Source organism: Acanthopagrus latus, chromosome 1 (assembly GCF_904848185.1).
Source record: "Acanthopagrus latus isolate v.2019 chromosome 1, fAcaLat1.1, whole genome shotgun sequence".
Classification (NCBI taxonomy): Eukaryota; Metazoa; Chordata; class Actinopteri; order Spariformes; family Sparidae; genus Acanthopagrus; species Acanthopagrus latus.
In genome coordinates, this window is record NC_051039.1 from 12,472,490 (window position 1) to 12,493,789 (window position 21,300).

Here is a 21,300-nt window from a genome sequence, read left to right on the forward strand (position 1 = left end):
AGCAGCCTCCTCCTGCCATCCCCTGGAAGGGAAGGAGCACCAGTGCCAGTCTTGTACCTAGTCTACAATCCCTCAATGGGCCTTTGTGGATGCTGCCATCCTTCCCCCCCGGACAACCCCCGGCGGCCCATTCAGGAGTGTCACATGGCACTCCCACTCTGCACCCATCTCACAATGCAGCCCCTGTCATTGGCACCTCATTGACATGCACTCATAGTGATGTGCATTGGGGAATGGTCGTGCTCCTCCACTAGTTTCAAAGGAAATGAAGTGCCGGGCTGGGTGGCCAAAGTGTGGCTTCCTGGATACGGTATTCATATTTCTTAGGAGGAAGTGCTCAAATGTGTGTATGTGTGTGTGTTGGGAGATGGCAGTGAGTTTCAGTTAATGTGTCACACCAACCTCCCACAACCTTCAACTGTCAGTTACTATGAGAAAATCTTTGATTGTTGTAAATGTTCACCACATGATGTTGCTCACATCTTACAATGAAGGATGGAAGTCAGATTTGAGTCTTAGTGCTAGACTTTTATGTGGAAACTGTTACCTTTTCATATGAGAGATAAAGTAAAAGAAGGATGGTGTTGATCAGGAATGAAGACTCTGGCTCCAGACCTCAATTTCACCTTCCACATCTCATGAATCACATTATCAGGCTGTAGACATTTGTGATTTTTTAATCTTTGGTTATCCCAAAGACTAAGCTGGTAACTAAGGGTGACTCTGGAACAGAAACGTATCAAACCTTTTCTTTGAAAACTCTAAATATTTTTTTTCTAGGCTCATTGCTTGTTTAAATGTGTTATTGTGATTGTTCTGGTATTCTGGTTTTGATGTCTGTGTACTTGCATAAAATGATCTCATGGTTTGTTTGTCAGCAGGATTGCACAAATGCATTTCCATGAAACTTAGGTGGAGGATGGGTCTCACTGTTATAGGGTGTCACTGAGATAACAGAGAGAGAGGTGTTTTTAGACAATTTTGTCAATTTCTTTTCAGAGAAATATTTGTGAATGTTAATGGAAAAAAAAGATGTATTTAGTCGGCTGGTATCTATGAATGCTTTTCATGATCATGTAATGTGTGAGAATTGAACATTTCCCATACCCACATAACAACAACTGAAACATATCATTTTCAAGAGCATTTCTACATCGAGTGAGTGATCAGACGAGTACAGCTCTCTCTTGGACAATCAGAGGTGAGCTTGCAGCTCTCAGCCTCCTGCCTCTTGGTGGTAATCTTGTTAAATGTGAGCCGATAAATGACACTGAGTCTTCGCGGGGCAGGCAGCGCGGATTACTCCATCGTCAGTCTTTCAAAGCTGAGATGAGTGTTTATGTCTAGGTGTTTAATTCAATGTGGACTCAATGGAAGTATCTGATGTAGTCGCAAATCTGGTATATTTCATACCTAATACCACAGAATGAGGGGCAAATTGTTGGCTGATATTGATGACATTGGTTCTCTTTGCATCGTAGTAGAGCACAGAGAAGGACGATTAAGAGCTGACTGTGGCTTAATGTCAGAAACTTCACAATACAGCGGCTCTACGACATCCATATTTGACTATTAGCTAATTGTAAAACGCACAGAAAAACTTCCAAATAGCTATATAAGACAGGCTGAGTTTCTGTTGTAGTTTAGTGTTTCGATTAGAATTAAGAGTATATTATTGTTCACACATGATCTTCAGCATACTGGGAAAGTTATTCGTGGTCCCTTCAATCAATAATTAGTCACTGATGGTGTCTGAATTGCCCCCCCCACAAAAAAAGCCTCTAAACCTCAAGGTCACATTAATTCACATTTGGGGTTACATTATCTATCTTTGTTGTGAGCTCATTTTGTTCCATCCCCGCACATGACGTGTTCCAGAACAAACTGACTGTGCCTCCATTTAACAGTAAATGCCCAAAATCACATGAAGGGGACAAAAAAAGCCCTAAAAATAACCATGACGTCCATTTCATGCAGTTTTGAGTTGATGACTGCCATTTGTGTGACTGTCTTTCTCAGCCGTCTCCACCCCTTACAGAAAGAGTTGAGAATCACCATCATCCGTCATTGAGAAAGGGCCAGCAGCTCACTACAGCAGGCAGACATGAATAAACACTGCTCCCTGCTTATTGTAACAACTACGCTCAAAAATAAAAAGTTCAATTTAGAACCAGTGGTGGTTCTCAATGGTGAAGAATTTAACTTTGTCTTTTTTTTGTTTTGTTTGGCGCCTATAACAACATATACTAGTGTGTTGTTTTTTTTTAGATGGTTCTTAACGGTGTATGTACTTTTGTACGGACATTTATATCATCCTCATTTCCCCATTTACTGTGATTTTCTGTACCTAGATGGCTGCCATGTTAGCGTTGGTGAAGTGGGAGAGGGAAGATGTAGTTCACTGAGCGGTTACATACAAAACTAGCCAATATTTTACTGTAATTAAGACAAACAGCGACTTTCTTGACTTGACAAATGAGCTTTTAAATGAATTTTCTCTCTCCATTCACAACCATAGAAAGTTGTTCTTTTCGAAATAAGGTACCATGGCACAAAACTATTAAATGCCACAGACTAAAATACTCTAAAGTCTGGGTGAGCGGCGTCAGACAATGCTCGTGTACGCAGGGACCACTTTGTCAAACAAGATGGCAGCCATTCATGTTGCCTTTAATCCGATGTTGTTGACCCAACCTCGCTTGAAATAGTTGCATTGCCCAGGACTTGCATAGTACGCCTTCATCAGGCTAGACGTCTGGTACAATAGGAGGCCTACTGGACTAAATTATTTGTGATATCGATCGCCTCCACGCCAGGATAACCAATCAACCTGTGCGGAAAAAAACACTTTCCCGTAAAGTGTCGGGATCATATGTACCAACATGTCTAGACATTTTCTGCTGATACCTGCAGGTCCATCTAGGACTTTAGCATATTCACTCTCCTCCGTTGTTCTTCACTTCCTGCCCCCCAGTCGAACTTTCTCAGGATCATTAACTGCAAACAAGCTACAGACTATCTCAGGCTGAAGTGCTTTTTGTTTTCTCCTGAAGACAAATGTGACTAAAGCTCAGCTGAATCATCCACTGTTAAACTGGAGGTAGCTGTCTCCCTGCTAATTTCATCTGATCTCACCACTGAAGAACCAGCATTGGTTCCAACTTGAACCATTATTTGGTTCAGGCTCACCTCACAATCAGCTACGTGACCATGTGCAGCATCCCCTCCCCTCCCTTCCCTTCCCTTCGCTCCTTCCCTCCCTCTCTCCCTCAGCATCACACCCCTCGTACACGCTGTCCTCAAAACCTCCGGCGGCACTGTACGCGTCGGTCTGTGTGTGCTGAGCCGTCAGGGAGGAGGAGGAGGTGGGATCTAAGCTTCTGGTGGTAGTGGGCTAGTATACGTTGACGGGCGAGACGTGCAGGTCGTCATTAACCGCGATTCTCACTGGTTGTTTTGGGCCCATCGCAGGATTCCCTCCCCCCCAACCTCCCCACGCAACATCTCTGCGAACGACATACACTCATCCACCGCTGTCTTTAATTATCGCCGTTTTCCTCTCCCCGCGGAGATCCCAGCGAGGCTTCCCGTTAACCGCAACCGCCACCATCGTCAACATCACGGGCGAACGGGGGGCTGTGTTGATGACCGGGTCGCCCTGCTGCGGTGTTTTGGTGATGTTGAAATAAGGCAGCTCTCGTCGTCAGGACAGTCTTCGCTTTCACTTTGGGGTCGGTTTGTCGCTTTTTTCCCCCAACTTCTCTAAAATAAAGCCTTCCAGCACCCCGAGAGTGTGTGTGTGTGTGTGTGAAGAAACACACACCAGAAGAGCACGGCTACTACTGGGGCTGAGGGAACCGCTGGTGAGTGAACGGTCCTCTTTCTTATTAACCCCATCATGTTTTAGGTTAGCTGCTAACCGTGAACGGTTAACGGCCGAATGCGCTGAACTTGGCGACAGTCATTGTCACGTTACGAGTTCATTATCAGAGAAAGGCACGGTTTGTTTACTAGTTTAGCGTGAAAGTGATTATATAATGTCATGCAGACTTTTTTCCTCCCTCGGGGGAAACGTGCTAATGTTTGTGCTTTGACCTAATGCTATTTAACATGATTTTGGTTCGTTAGATTCGGACCAAACGGCTGCTCTGGTTTAGACGTTAAGTAACGCTATGTCATTTGTTGCTAGGTTAGCCGTTAACGCTGCTAGTTAGCTAGCGAGCCCACGCCCAGTTATCCCCCTGTCCTGCAAGAAGCTGTGAACGCACCGAGAATTGATTAGCCTCAAGCAAGAGGAATTCCAGCATGCAGTCATGCAAACAACAACAACAACGCTGTGTGAAAACCATTTAGAGTTAGCTCTCAAAGCGCCCACTGACTGGCTTAATGATGTCCTATCACCGTGACAATCCCAACATTTTTCGCTCATTATCGTCTTGTCAGTGTGCTTCACAGTGGCGTGCACTGATGGTGATAGTGGCTTAAAACCTCAACTCCACTCTACTGTTATCCAGACAGTGATGACCCTTGTGAAAACGCATGGCAGGGGGAAAACAGTAGGGCTTTTCTCTGCGTTTCCGTCAACACTGACAGCATTGTTTGGGCTGTGCACGCCTGTGCTATAACACGCTAATCCTCCGTGGGCATGGTTGGCAGCGGTGCAAGTATGAGACTGTATGGGGCTGTATGGGAAGCCTCTGCCCTCCGCACTTTGCCTCAAGAGAGAAAAAGGTATATGCGTAGAAAATGACTGCTCCCATCTGATTGAGTGCTGCGTGCGATGCAAGAGGGGGTTTGTGAATCATTGCAGTCCTCATGGTGCAGAAATGATCGTATTTTTAGCTTACTGTTAAATTAGTCATGTCAGTAGCCTGCCAAGCTGTCACCATACCGGGATCTTAGATTTTGACATAATACCAGTGTGAGAAAAAACCCCACTTGATTGCCTCTTTCGACACAACAAACACATTTCGATTCATTTGTAATAATGTTAATATCTGCAACCATTTAAAAAAAAAAAATGTTTTAATAGATTTTGTACTTTTGATACTATCAAAGATGGATGTCATATTATTTAAAGTACCAGTACTTTTGACTAGTGATAGGGGTAGACCGATATGCCATTTTTGAGTCAATACCGATCAATAGAAATCAAGGAGACTGAAAACCAATATTTGGGACCAATATGTATTTGCAGTAAATCTAAATCATGGTGTCAAAATAAAAAAATAAAAAACAGTGAAAACAGTAAAATTTCCAGGTACTTGAGTATTTCCATTTTCTATACTTTCTTTCCACTATATTTAGTTACTAGTTACTTACCAGATTCAAATTATTCAATATTTAAAGGTTATTAACTGTGGTGTTTTAACAATTGTAAATATTGTTGTGGGCAGGACATTGTGTGAGAGGATGTTTCATCATGGCCAATATCTTTAGATTAGTTGTATTATCAGCATTCTGACAAAAGGATCACTGTCAATTGGAAAATGCTGAATATTGTCCCCAATAATCGACCATGGCCGATAATCGGTCTTTAGTAATCTTTAGACAGAATATATTAAATCTCAACATACTTTTTACCCCTTTTCTTCGATTAAATAGTCTAAGGATCAGTGTTGTTTTATGTTTCAATTCCCTCAGTAGTTTTTACATCTGTATGTCTGATTTGCTTTACTTAAAAAGTTACGCTAAATCGTGTGATAGATGGTGACCTGTATCAAAAGTTCAAATTGATTAAACCTTATACGCACTGACCTTGGTGATACCATGATTGTGCATCTTGTCCAAAGTGGAGACTAAATCGATTGGCGGTGTCCTTGAAAACACTGACTATGCTCATTCAGACACAAGTAGTATTGTAAGTGAATCATGCAACCCTGATGGTGCAAGAGCATGAATACATTTCTGAATAGTTACTTCTTATTGTGAAAGCACAAGGTAAAAAAAATCAGTGTCCCAAAAATCGCTATCCATCTTAAATCTGCGGACAGACTTTTGTCTTCATCCACATTGTATTGAATTTAGGTAATTTGACAGATTACAATCATGTGCCAATGTGGGTAATGGGACAATGAACTTTGCCGAAAGCTCAAATTTGATCAACCTTATGTGCGCTGACCTCTGAGAGCGATGCCATTGAGTTGACTGTGTAAATGATTGGACCTCTAGTACAAAATGGAGAAAGGAATGATTATACATTATACAGCATTCTAAAAAGTACATGGACTACGGATGGCAATTATACCTAGGTAAATGCCATATTTAGGTGTAGAACTCAAGTCTTGAGGGGCTTTGAGACTATATTGGCAGAGTTCAGACATGCTTTACAAGGTACCTTAGCACTCACTTAGGGCTGGAGGGGTTAAACATTGCAGTGCACTTTGCATTGCACAAATTTGAAAGCACGCTAGTATTAGCATAACCTGCTCTTAAATGCTGCTCTTGAATTTCCTCCGGGATCAATAAAGTATCTATCTATCTATCAATACATTAAGCTCTTTTCAGCAGCCTTCATGTTCAGAGACCATTATGTGTTTAAGCAGTTTCAGAAACGGTATCAATAAGGCAGGAAAAATGAAAGGAAAAACAGACAGAAAGAATCTGCCAAAGAATCAACTCAGTCAGTATGTCAAAGCAGGCAGCAAACGGATTTATATATGATCTGCAGGCATAAGCTACTTTACAGCTATAAGGCTTACGAGAAATAAATACAGTACACAATAATACAGAGCACTTAATCATCTGGCCTACAGCTTTTATTACTTTGTGCTGCCAAAGAAGCATCGGGGATCTGTTTTCACAGCTGTTGATTTGCCTAGTATTATATGGACCATCTATCTAGCAATATTAGTAAATCATTTAGCATGATTTTGCTTCCCCTAGAGGTAAACCCAGAAAATATTTTCATTTTTCAGTAGAAGGCAAACCAAATTACATCATTATTAAAGTAGCTCATTTACATATGACGAGTGCAACCAAATCCTTAAGAAAACAATTGTAGCTGGCGCCTTCTGTCATTTGCATATACAAAGTTATAGGGTATTTTATCCCTGAAGGGATTGTGTAGTTGCTACTAGGCTACACTAGGCTTCTGTCACTACTGTAAGGGTTTAGTGCTTATACAAGTTGTGTAATTTTCCACTAAGGGGAAATGAGCATTACTTGACATTCATGAAGTGAGGGGAACTTACTGGAGGCCCTCACATTCAAGGCAAAGGTTAAATAATCAAATACCACGTTAGATAACAGATTTAAGGGAGACTTGTTGTTTCCTTACAACAACATGTTAAGCCAGTCCATCGTGTTTTGAATACTAGTTTCTCCCCCTGGAGACAGTACAAGCTTGACTGCTGCAGCATTTGAGACGTAGGTGATCAAGAGACATCCTTCAGTCTCCTCCAGTCTCCTTCAGTATCTGCATATCATGAAGGAACAATATGAAGAATTAGTAAAAGTGGGAAAGGACCTAATGGGGATTTTTTTTTCAGTGTAACACATTATTTTCATATGCTCTTGTAATTGGTGGCTAAATGTGACTTGTAGAAGCATGTAATTGTCTGAAATATATTGGCTGTGTGCTTATGTTAGTTTAATATAATAAGAAAGGATAATGATGGGACAGGAAAATTTGGAGCGATAGGTGTACAGAGGACAGGAGCAAGAGGAAAGGGGCACAGTAGATAGATTGGAGAAAGGCTGTATGGACAGGTCTTGAAGCATTTTATTAAACGTAATCTGACACCTTCAGCTGTGTACGAATATTTGTCTGAAGCCCTTCTTGTGTCACTGGACGTGTTAAATATCTTATAACAATACGAAGGGGGGGAACACTTAAGCAACCAAGTACCAAAGGCTTCATTTGAAACAATACTGGCAGAGGTGCTTTGCAATGGTAGCATTAGCACTTACCTGATCTTGAACTGGAGTGGTTAAATATTTAGCTGCAATATGTGGAGCACAAACGTGAAGGCCTGCCAGTATTATGTGCTCTTATACACATGAAGCTCTTCTTTGCAGGCTTCAAGCATTAATGTTTGGAGACTGTCATGCTCAAGGCATTTCAGGCACCATATCAATAAGGCAGGGGCACAACAATACAAGTAGATTGCCCAGAGAAACGGCTGGACGCTATTGTGTGTATTCGTATTGACACTCCACATCAGAGAACACAGCAGGTCCTTTGTTTAGGTTGCAGTGTCTTTTATGTAAGCGTGTAGGGGACAGCTTTGTTTGAGTTAAATGCCAGCAGAGGGTCATGCCTGAAGCCTGCATGTGCATTTCATGTTGGTCAGTGATAGATGACCCCAGGTTATCTGACATGACTTGCAGAGGTTGTTTTCATGTTTCAACTTGACTCACTCACTCTCACATGACTACAGGTTTTATTTATAGTGGATGTGACCCTGCGTTTGCAGGCCAGGTCTCAAGTTTCTTTGTGGAAGGTTGCTATGTACATTTCATAGTATTAGGCTTGGTACAAGTTGAATATCATATTTTTTCAGTGATTTTGTATTAAAAGTATTTTTAAATGTATCCTCTCAGTTCATTATTTAAAGGGGCATGTGTGTGGATTCTAGATAAACCTATCTAAGAGTCAACAGACTACAGATTAAGATGAAGTAGAAAAGAAAGTAAAACTAAGACAGTTAAGTGGCTTCAGGTCATGAGGTGACATGGTACACTGCGATTTGAAACAAACCCTCCAGAACGGGCACTAGATACAGGGAGACAAGAGTGCCATGAGACAGCTGTGTGTGTCAGTTCCTCTTGTTTGTGTCAGCTTGTGTTACTATCAGAGTCCAATGAGGAATGGGCTTTAAGGGCAGGGAGAGAGAAAGCAAAGCAAACGTTTTCAGTTTGCTCCCATTTAGGTAATTCAAATAAGAGGTATTAAGAGGTTTGGTACTCAGTTTGCCTTTTTATAGATAGATATTAGGCCTATATTCAAAATTTGATGATACTCAATACGTTTACAGATTTCATACCATTTAGATATATTATTTAGATACATTATGATTATTTTAAGTCAGTCATAGTAATCAGACACTTTACCACTAACCCAACTTTTCATACTCCGTCAACTACTTCCTCATACAAAATTAAGCCAGCAATGCAGTTAAGCTTCAGTTTTTCAACAAACCTTAAAACATTCCACATCTTCCAAACATTATAGGAATTATTTTGACTTTCGAGGCTAACAATGAACTACATTGTTAGCTTCGAAAGTCAAACAATTCTAGTAAATTATTCTAGTTATGACATGCAGTTCAGCCCCCAGTTATTAGTGAAGACATGTGGTTTTGCTCCCAGCCATTATTCAAATCATGCAGTTCAGCCCCTAGGCATGAGTGAACCATAGAATTAATCTCCCAGCTTATACTATGTTTTGAATCCTTCATTCCTTTCCCAAGTTTTCAACTGTTTTTACTTTTCTAAATTTGTATCTACTCATTCATACTTTAAACCACAAATTCAATTTGAACTGCATTCAAGTTTAAATTCAATTCAACCATTTTGTTCCATGTCGTTCATAGAATATGAGTTTTTTTCAGCTTTTAAGTCCAATGCATGTGAATTAGACCCTTTCTTGCTCTTGCAACTCCTCATTCTCCTTCATTTATACCACAACGAACAAATTACAGTTAGCAGTGCAGTTCAGTGTCAGCTTTTCAACATCCAGCATTCACGCCACAATTTCTTTGCAAATCCCTCCTTGATAACAGCATTCGATGCTTTCAGTAATGTGAGATTGCAGTGACAAGACACTGAGAATTTGTTGCATTAGAAGTGAGAAATGATGACTGCCAAGGTTTGATATATGCTTGTGAATATATAAGTGTTTGGTGGTACATGTAGTGGCATTAGATGTAAAGCCAGTAATTGGAATTCTATCAGCAGCTGACATCAGGTTGACCTTGTCAGCTCCACTCAAGTCCTGTGCCTCCCACATCTCCATAACTGGAGTTAAAGTTACAGCGACCTACTTACTGTAGAACTTGGCCCAACTTTAGAAAAACAAGCGTTTTATAATGCATATTTCAGGGCTTCAAGAGGAAAGACAGTTGGCCACTTTCATAAGTAATGGGGTATGTGATCATTAATATCATCATCTTCATTCCTCCTATGAAGTAACACAATAAAATGCATTGCCTTTGTTTTATCAAACAAAGGACCTTTTTGTTTTTTTTTTATAGTTTTCTACACACATCAGTCACAGTTGTATCCTAGGTTTGGATTTTGTATGCTTTCTGACTAATCGGTTTACCTCCTTTCTGGCTAAAAGGATGATTTACCAAGCCACTCTTGTCATAAAACATTAAAACTAGGAGCCATTATGTTTTGATGGATGGTCAGGTATCTAAATGGCCAGTTCCCCATGATTTACCCTGCTGAAATGGTTGGAAATGTGGTATGTTTGTTCAGTATCATCATGAATGTGGGCATTTCATTGACCACAGCCTGCACATTTTGAAGAGTCTCTTGCTCTGCCTCAGAGGCCCAAGTTTTTGTTGCTGCCCTTTGGTATATTAAGTTTCAGATGTGCAAATCTCACGGCTGGCCGTTGCTGCTAGTGGAAATTTCCACTTCTCGTTTGGACAGCGTCTTGTGAGTATGATGATGTGGGCTCATGACAAGAATCTCCTGAACAGAGTTAAGGTTTTGGGGTTGTTTCTAAAGAGAATTTGATGTGATAAAACAAGGGAAGATTTACAAAAAACTTCAAAAAGTAACAAAGGAAAAAAGTACATTAGAGGCACATTAAATTCCTCCCCATTGTTTAAGGATATGGCAACCTTTTTGTTGGAACAAAACAAATGGTAATCAGCAGTTGCATGACACTTATTTGTTCACATGACAAATATGAAATGTCATGGGTCTAAAGTCTATTATCGGTTCATGTGATGTATCTATGGGTATAAAAGAGCACTAGGGAGGGTGGGAAGAGTAGCTTGTTCCTTAGGTTTGATTAAGCTCAGTCATCACATAGCATTGACAAAGCATGAAAACATCAAGCTGAACTGTGATACTTTTCAAAGTTGGTTTAAGGAAATCTGTGTACTTGTTTGACAGGGCAAAGTTCACAATGAATCTATGTTACCCAAATAAGTGATTACTCATTGGCCTAGAAACGATAGTCCTTCAGTCAGTATTGAAAGTTGTAGGATGGTTAATAAACACTCGACAGGGGCAAACGTTTCATGCTGAGGCAGTACCTTTGCTACACTTATGGCGAGATGTTATCCCCAGGCACATCTAAGAGTTCCCAGCACAGCTCAGTGGAAGCAAAGAGTATAGTGTCCCAATTCCCAACCCTAACACAATTTAGATTTCATGTTGGACTGTTTCTCAGTCCAGCATACAAGGAAAGTGAAACCCAAAATACAAATGGGTGACGTTGTGTGACATGACATGTGTGCAGTTGTGTCCTCTTTATAATTTCACTGTGTCTTGATGGCCAGGTTTGGGAAATATGGTTCTCTGATAATTAATATGTTTTGAGAAAAATGGAAATAATTATTTATTTTTTATAATTTCGGTGGACGGATAATTTAAGGCTAGCGGAGGAGGTTAAAATATACAGTACATATTTTCTGTTCCATTATACCACAGGAAATGGTGCACAATGAATGTGATTTGCTCACTTGCACTCATTTCCTATGAATGTAATGTGCTGTGCGTGGTCTCGTTGCTGGTTATGTAATAGGGTGAGGCCATGTGAAAACGTCTGAGTGAGAGAGGCAGATGGTGGCAGAAATGTTGGGATGAGGAGAGCAGATGCAAATCACATCTGCCCTTTACAACCAGAAGATGCGGTTCCTTGCCAAGTCATCACATTCACTCTGAATGCTTTTTAGTCTGATTGTTGGATTATCCTCTTTGTGAGAGGCACACACAAAAACAACAAGCTTGTAACTGGTTTACATCTCTACTTCTGTAGCTGTGCAGTGGAGATAGCTCTGTCGGCATTGCCTTACTGTACATTCACATTTCACAACTAGTTTTAGGCCAATACCCAGTGAAGCATGCAAGTTTGGCTTTTGTCCTGAGTGGGCCCTTCAGTTTCAAAGAGGGAGAGGGGCAATGGGGTATTTTTAGATGCACAGGAAGCTATTTAGTTGCAGGAAGCATCAAGGAGGGAATTTTGGTCCAAATGTTAGACCTTGTGCCTAGACTGCATACAATTTTAAAAGTCATGGCTGAGAATTGCTTTTCTTTTTTTTATTTGACTGCAAGATGTGTTAAAATTTGTGGAAAACAGATGTGTGGCAAATAAAAACCCAACATTAGTTGTCTTTTCAAGCCGCCAGAGGAGCTTCTACAGGCCGTGGCATAGACTACAAATCTGTTTAACTCAAAAGACTAACACTAATTTTCCAAAAGGTTATTCCTCATTAGGTGTTTTGATGATGGGGATCATACTCATCCAGTCATTCAGTCATCTCCTGTGGCCTACAAGCAAGCAGTTGTAGTTCTGTTCCTCCAGTCGCTCAGTCAGATTTTTCCTTAAATTTGTGTGTATGCTGAATTGTATCTATATTTATTTCTGATTGTTTCACAACAGTTCTTACAGGGAAGAAGGAGTTTAACTATTTTGCTCAATGAGTGGTTGCACTGTCACACTTTTTCAGTTTTAGTTCAGCAGTTGGTTCATTTGTAACAGACCCCCTGAGTTTGACGATGCAATGCCCTCAAAAGTGTGCTTCTGGTATGTGGGTTGTTTACTGCTAAGGGGTCCGATTTCTGGATTGCCTGATGAACCCATAATCCACTAGGTCAGTGAATCTTGATACTGTAGGCGTGTTGCACTGAGCAAAGAGGGACAGCCTTGGAGCAGAAGACTGACTGAAAGTTGGACCTTTAAAATCTGTCATATGCTCTTACCCGCATTGAATTACATACTCTCACCTCCTAAACTCCTGCCAGCAAAATGACGCGCCTGTCCTGTAGCTTTTCATAGAACTGTAAAGGTTGATTTATGTGTTTGCATTGGGTATTACAGCAGTTCTGCTATAGCTCCCTTAGAGGCAGAAACTGAGTTACACTTTGGTGTAGATATTGATCCATTAATTGTCATCACCCCACAACTACTTTAGATGAATGACTCATAGATTTTCAGGCCATGTCATGCATCTATTATATACATTGATTTAAATAAATTGTTATAGAGCGATGTTTAAGAAGGGTAGCCTTGTTTCAGTCCTTTTTTATGGTTATTTTTATAGCTAAATGTTGATGGTTTAAATCATCAATCGAGAAGCCCCCAAGGAGTGAATTACCCTAAATGTTTGATAAAGAAAGAGAACATGGGCCACAAGTACATGACACATTAAAACACCCAAATCCCACCTACCTAGCTTTGTAGCCAGCTAGCTATAGGGAAAGATGATGTCTGACATATTATCTTAGCCTCTCCAACTGGTGGTAAACAGCTGACCATTAGCACAACACTAGACCTATTTAAATGACTGAACAGACTGGAGATGTGAGTTGTGATTCTGAGGTCTGGAGCCAGACTAGCCCCATCTGGCTTTTGAAATGTTAACTACTTTCATGCATAATTAATGTATCTATTGTAACGTCAGATTGATTCACAATGTCTTCACTATCGATAGTACACAGCTCACTATTTAAAACTGTTGCCAACAAAGAAGTGCTAAAAATGTCCACATCACAATGTGGACATGCTTTTACATACATAGGAATTAGCTGTTGGTAATCCTAGTGGCTAAAGGAGTTGTAGCTGACCGCTGGCAATAGAGATAATCAGTTGATGGCTGGATTACAGTTTTCCTTTGTCTTCGGGAACAGAAATGGACTACTACTAAGGCTCCAGAAGAGTTAAGAGTGATGTGAAGGTTGAGAGTCAAAGAGTTAAGTAGAGATTGAATTATATGTGGAGCTTGTTTGAACAGAGAAAAAGAGAAGGCTATGAGACACACAAGTCAACCAGAGGCAACCAACTGAGAGGGTTCTCAAGGACAACCCAAGTAACTCCTCAAGGACTTGAGTTATAGATCTACAGACATTTCTGCTCTTCAGCATGAAGGCACCGCTCGGGTATGTGTACAGCACGTTCACCACCAGGCAATCTTTATTTAAAACTGGAGAAAAGTAAATTTATCAGTGCACAGTGAAGAAGTTTGCTAGTTTCATTTCATTTGAGCTTGAACTATTTAGTAATTTCTCTGTTTTGTAACCTTTTCAATTATATGGAATTATTTCAAATATACAAGTTGACAAAGGTTACCTAATCGCATACTGAGGAATGGAATGTCAGCATGTCGGTGTCATGTCTTTCCAGAGGGGCTTGTTAGTTTGTATGAAAGGCATGTAGCACTGTAGCATGATTGTGTGTTCAGATAAGCAAGGGGAGGTTCTCTGGGCTGTGGAGGCAGAGACTAAGACAAAAGCACGGCTTCAGTTTGGCATGGAGCCTTGAAGTTGAAGTTGAATACCAAAAATGTACCGCTTGATTAATCTTGATACAGCTGGTAGTTAACTGGCGTAATCAACAGCTAAAATGTTTGCCAAATTGCACCTGCTCGAGTCATCATTCGATATAGATATGGTGGGGAATTGTGCGCACAACTATGGCTGAATGAATCATCATGGCTACACCTGGACCGGAAGGGAGACGTTGCCTCTCCTTCCAGAAGCCTCAGTTTATAGGCATTTTATTTGACTACTGCTGAATTTAATTTCAGTGCCTCTGTTCAGACTCTCCAGGCCCCAATATAATGTCCTGAAGACAAGAGCTGCGGTAAAGTGTTCCTGTGTCAGTAATTCTCTCCCCTCATGGGAACTGTTGGATGAAGTTCTCATGGCAGTCCTGTAAGCTTGTGGGTTTAGTATCTTCTTGTTTGCCTTTAAAGCCAGCACACTCAATCTCTTGTCTAAGCTATTTGTCCCATAAAATGATGTATCTTAAATGCTAGACACAGTGTCCCAGCCACCTTTTGAAACCCAAGGACATGATGATGCTGTCTTTTGGCACTCGCATCAGCAAAACATGCCAATGATATTTACCCTGATTGCACACACAATGTGTTCGATTTGCCAACTTGTATATGTTTGTATATGTTTAATCTGCCTGACAACATATGGTGTGAAAAGGCAGTTGTTGGAATAAGATTATCTTGTAATATGGTGAAAATTTGAAACATGGAAAAAACACTTCAAGTTACAAATCTCATCAACCCCTGATATCAAGAGCCAGGTGTCACTGACACTGTCTAGTGGCTCCACTTTGAGGCGTCCATCATGACTGCCAATACTGTCTGGAGTAATGTTACATAGTGATATTGAGAGAGTGTCCCCCATGCTGACATACCAAAGTTATTTAATACAAAGCAAGGTTTGGGGGCACTGTCATATACATATGGTGTAATCATGAGCAGGAGAAGATTGTTAATGGCCTCAGCAAAACCTTCAAAACTTTCCACTGTCCAGAGTGTGGAGGAATGAAGCTCTCTGTTTAGTGAAGAGGAGGGGCACAAGACACGGTTCCCAAAGGAGCAAAGTTATTCCTGTCCTCGCCTCCTCCTCTTCTCTGGGTAGGTGTATTCATGTCTGGTCTTGTCCCTATGGTGTATTGTGTAAGAGAACTTGACCAATGGATCCTTGTTGGTGCGCTCTGGCTTTTTATGAATCACCTTTTCAGAAGGATACAGACACAGACACAGTATGAGCAAATACATGTAAATATCTTGTATTTATAAAAATTGTTATTTTTTTACTTCTTTGTTAGCAGTGCAACAGTATGTATTTTAAAAAAGTATATTTCAAATAAGAAAAACATAATCAAGAGCTTTCTTTCCTGATAGTGACTCGCCTTTTTTCTAGAAGATAATCAAGGCAGTTGAATATAAAGCTTTAGCTCAAATTCTTTTTTTATATTGTGCCATTGCCCTACTGTTGACTTTCATGATATAATTTGAGGTTTGGGCATCAGACAGAATTAAGCAAACCCCAGACCATGAGGGTTTTGCTCTGTCTCCTAAATCAGCTGTGTAGGAATGGCCATTGGCTCATTACTGGAGGGAGGAGATAAAGGGGCGAAGTGCATATTTCTCCATGACCTACTCTAGCTTTGTATTGAATTACTCTAATTTACACTATCTGTATTTCTGGGAACCAAATCACCTTTCTACCAATACTGAACCCACTTAACCTAGTTTGATAGAACAGGTGCCTCAGCTGCCATGGCATGTAGAAACCATGTATGAAACCTATTAGAAATTGGAACAATTTCATAAATTGATATGTACCCTGCCCAGCCTATATTATGTATGTTTATTAATGTAAATTACATATATGTATTTGTATAAATGTGTTATATACAAACTATACATAAGCATAGAAAATTGTGAACATATATATGAAATTGTTATTTTAATGTATATATGTAATGTTTCCTCACATAACCCAAGGATGTGAGTAATATCATATATTGCCTTATCAGTAACAGTTCTGAACAGCTGTAGCTGAACATGTGGAAATGTTCTACAAGCTGATAAAGCCAAAGATAACGTCAACATTTACAATAACACTAAACTGAAAATGAAACCCAACCCTGATATATGTTCCTGTAGTACTGAGAGTGAGCTAAAGTTAAGTTTCAGTTTTCTTCTGTGTCATTTATTGCCATCTCATTATTGGTATAGGTTTTTTTTTTCTGTCAACAGTGTATTTGAAGGTGTGTTTAAATACTTACAGAGTCATTTGTCTCTCTCTACCAGAATATCCATGAGCTCCGACTTCCCACACTACAGTTTCAGGATGCCAAATATAGGGTTCCAGAACCTTCCCCTTAACATCTACATTGTGGTGTTTGGGACAGCCATCTTTGTCTTCATCCTCAGCCTCCTCTTCTGCTGCTACTTAATAAGGTAAGACCCATGCAACCATTAGCTTTGGATTGGTTCAGCGTACAGTTTGGTTTTTTTTCTTAATCGTGTTTCACGTTGCTTTGCTGTTGGATTTTGTGGCAATAAGTGTCATACAGTGCTCTCTCTTTGGCGAGTCAACATCGTGTATTCAATGTTGCCGACATCTTATATTAGATGGGTGCAACAAGTCAGTAATCTGGTGGTAGTGTAATACTCACAGCCACTTTCCAAAAAAACAGGTTGTAAAACACCTAGAAATATGTATTTTTCAGCCTTTATTGCAGCCTCACACATAGATACCTCCACAAATATAACAGCACTGAAAGATTGCTGCAGTTTTATTTTGTAATGATGTGGTGCACTCTAGTTTTGCTTGTCCTACAAGGTCGCATTTACACATTCAAATAAAAACGCAAATTCCAACCATTGTTGTTTATCATTTAAACAGATTTTAAATTTACATGTGAATTTACAAATCAAGGTGCTTTGTTCAGAAAAGGCTTTGTGCAGCCTGAAGACCATGACAGCTTTGAACGTACTGTACCTCCTTTGACAAGCAGATTGTCAGAACCACCACTTATGTGAGACTGGAAACATATAATGAGGACTGAATGTTGATTGTCCCTGACTGTCATTATGCATCTTTCCTCATAACACCTCCTTGTACATTTCAGGTCATGTTGGCTCATGAATTATTTGTTCAGAAGTGCCCGCATATACTTCTTCACTGTAGTTGTATCGTAATGGCTCATTACTAATTGCAGCTTCATGTCTGGTAATTTAAAAAGTAAAAAGACTTGAAGGTCAGTACTAAACTTGTGTGCAGCCTGAACTCATGTTCTTGAAATCTATGCAAAATAATGAAATGAAATGTCTTATCTTTGTGTAGTTCCTATCCAACAAACTGTATGACACTTGTCGCAAGAGCTTTTAGTTGTAGTTGAACCAAAAGGATTTCTTTTTTTTCTCCTTTTGGAAATGTGTGATTTTGTATGTTGTGCTAATAGTTATTTCACAGGCGGGCAACATCTTTCAACAGCACAGTTTGGAGAAGTTTGCCATGATACCTCAATTTGGTAACTTTAAAATCTAAATCTATAAGAAAAACAGTAATATTCCGAGATCCAAAGCTGCTTGTCTTCATTATTAAGATCATGGCACTTGGCGTCAAAGAAACTCTAACCCACTTAACCACCTTAATGTCCTCACGAGTTCTTACTATTAGTCAATTACTATAATACTATATATAGTATATTATATACATCAAATTTGCCTTTGGATGTTTGAATAGCTTATTTATAACCATTCATATTTACAATGTTGAAGCTTCCTTCTCAAGTGTTAAGCCTTGAGTGTAATCCAGTAATTATTTCCCATAAAGGAAAGCTGGAGGTGGTTACTAGTCCTTCCCTTGCCCCTTTTTTAAACCTCACTGGTGTAATCAAATTTTCTGTTGCTGCAAGAGGTTTTCTCCTGGCAGCAACAAACTGAACCTAAATAATGTCCAACATTTTTTTATCTAAGACAGTGAGAAGCAGCAATTTCCAACAAATTTCACCCCTCACCTCCCTGTCATATCCTATCTTGCAGGGCAAATGGTAAGTAGGTTAACAACTACTCTGTTCCACCAATTCCTTATCCAATTGTAAAGTGACACTTTATGACTTTGATGCAGTACCATGATTCATCACTGAAAGTCAAGATAACCGGCGTCAATCACTTAAGGAAAAAGAGCGATTTTGCTCCATAAAAGGCATCTAAAGATGCAGTCTCCCAAAGAACCTGCCCAAATGACTTAAATTATTTGGACCATGATGCATGTTGAAACCACAAATTGTTCTGGCTTAGGTAAAGGCCACCGTAACAGGGAAAACCTAGAGTCTCTATACAGTAGTTGTTTACATTGACAGTTGAACGAAGGGACCAGGGAATTTACGTTAGAACTGATGTGTGAGGAGTCATCATTCCAACAAAAATAAACATTCACACGTAGTTTGACACAAGGCAGACTCTCACAGAAATACTCAACCACCTCCATCGCTGAGTCTTCATTCCACACACACACATGTGTGAAATATGCAATGCAGTGTACATTACAAGGAATGAAAAGTGTTTATTGAGCATGGGGTGTTTGTTAATGTAAGGGACAAGAGGATTGATGCACTTGGCCTAAAGGTTTTTGAATAATCAATGTAAAGAAACCGGTTAAAACTACAGTTTGTAACATTTATTCAGTGCTTATGATTGTTCAGGGAAGTGACCTAACCATTTGGTCGTGTTTTACTACACTGCTCAAAAAAATGAAAGGAATACTTTAATCACATATCGGATCTTGATGAACAAATCATTCAAGTTGAAAATCTTTACTGATGTATATTCTATAATTTGTTGCGAAAACAAACAAAACAAAAAAAAAAACAGCAGTCAGTGGAAACCAAAGTCATCCACCTATTGAGTGCTGGATCCAAAATCACACAGAAGATCAAAGTAAAAAGAATCAATTCAGGCCGATCCAACTTATGCAGATTTTATTATGGCAACACATAATGCCACTCAGTAGTGTATATGGCTCCAGAGTGCCTGTAAGCACACCCGACAACATCTGGGCATGCTCCTGATGAGTCAGCAGATGGTGTCCAGGGGGATCTTCTCCCAGTCCTGGATCAGGGCATAGTGAGCTTTCCGGACAGTCTGTGGCCATACCTGGGGGCGTTGGATGCACCGATACAAAACATCTCGTAGATGCTTAATTAGATTTAGGTTTAGGAGAGGGCGAGTTCTACCTCAGCAGCGTAAGGTCTGATACTCGCTCTGAGGATTTCAGCCGGTACCTCACAGCAGTCAGGGTACCGTTGACTATGAAATGGAGGTCTGTGAGGCTCTCCAAATATGCGTCTCCCCAGACCATCACTGACCCACCACCAAACCGCCATGGTGGATGATGTTCTAGGCAGCATAATGTTCATCACGGCGTCCTGTGGCTGCAGGTACTGCCCCATGCTACCAGTAATGACAAGGACACTAACAGAACACAAAACTAGAGAATGATCAGTCAGGAAAGATGAGGAGAGAACAATTGCCTGTGACCACCACATGCAAACGACAGCCTTTTTCAGGGTTTGTCTTGCTTTTGCTTCTCCATTGCACCTGCTGTCACTTTCATTTTGCAGCAAAACAGGTGAAACTGATTCACAATCACATTTGTTATCTAAATGGACAGTTTCATATCCCTGAAGTTAAACTGACTCAGTGCTACACAGTGACGATTAAGTGTTCCCTTGATTTTATTGAGCAGCGTATAATCATGACTGTTTGATACATTTATGATTCATAACAGTCAAATTATGAGAATGATGATTTAGCTATGGTTTTAGAGGAAATTGGGATGCCTGATTCAACTTGGCTACTCTCCTTGCTCACTTTGACTTTGTACTCAAGGGTCATTGAGCAACCCCCATTAGTCACCCAAGACCAACTCACCCATGACCAGTTGTCAACTAGCCTTGGGAGTATCTGCACCTTTTCCTGCTGACCTCTTTCCAAATGTCAGTTTCTCTCCTAGACTGTGCTGCTTGTTTTACAGATCCCTCTCACTCTGCTGCGAGAGGTTAAGGTTACTTATAATGGAGGTAAATCTTACAAACCTATGAATTTCTCCTATCTCTCTTGTTCTCTTCCTATTTTCTACATGTTGTATTCTCCTTCTCAGTACCTAGATTATTTTCTTCTCCAGTGCTCATGTTTTGTTTTACTCATTTATAAAAGCGATGTTAAGAGTTAAACATTGATTGCATCTGTTATGAGTTTAGCAAGCCATTTTAAAGTGTTTCAACAACCTGCAGTAATGCTGTTATTGTCTGATTCAATACATTTTGGGTGATATTTTGAGTTGACCTATTATTTTTCTGTATTGGAAAGAAATAGGCCTAAGGCCTAAGCCCTTAATCATATCTGTCAATATGTGACTTGGATTTCTGTTCCTGTGCTGAGCAAAACAAACATAACAGAGTACAGGAGGGTGTTATTCTGGCTCTTTGTATTATTTGTGAATCTAATTAATATTTATTCTATCAAAAAGTCACACGCTTATTTTTCTACTGCCTACCTGAGGCATAATGATCTATAATGCAGAGCATACACAACCCAGACATGTTTATTTAAAATGGTTGTCTCTTTTTCAGACATGTAATTTTTATGAAATATAAAACTGGTATGCATGCCAAGTTATTATTCTGTTCTGTATGGATGGAGAATTGCCTTTTAATTATAATTATTGGACACCAGAGTGTTAGACTAGAGCAGACTGGTATCTGAAGGCAAGTATTTAATAAAGAAACTGCATACAGGTGTGTCATTTTTCTCTCCTTTTCAGGGATGTAGAACTTATTTGTCTCTGTTTTGAAATAGT

At 40.0% G+C, this 21,300-nt stretch overlaps 1 protein-coding gene across 1 annotated transcript in view; it reads left to right on the forward strand.

Moving 5' to 3' along the window:
* Nucleotides 1-3,259: 3,259 nt before the first annotated feature.
* The window catches only part of rnf24 (ring finger protein 24), a 31,236-nt gene continuing 13,195 nt past the window's right edge, over nt 3,260-21,300 (forward strand). The window contains exons 1-2 of the mRNA XM_037098328.1: nt 3,260-3,863; nt 16,743-16,892. Coding sequence (XP_036954223.1) covers nt 16,750-16,892 — 143 coding nt within the window. The 5' untranslated portion in view covers nt 3,260-3,863; nt 16,743-16,749. The remainder of the gene's footprint in view (nt 3,864-16,742; nt 16,893-21,300) is intronic.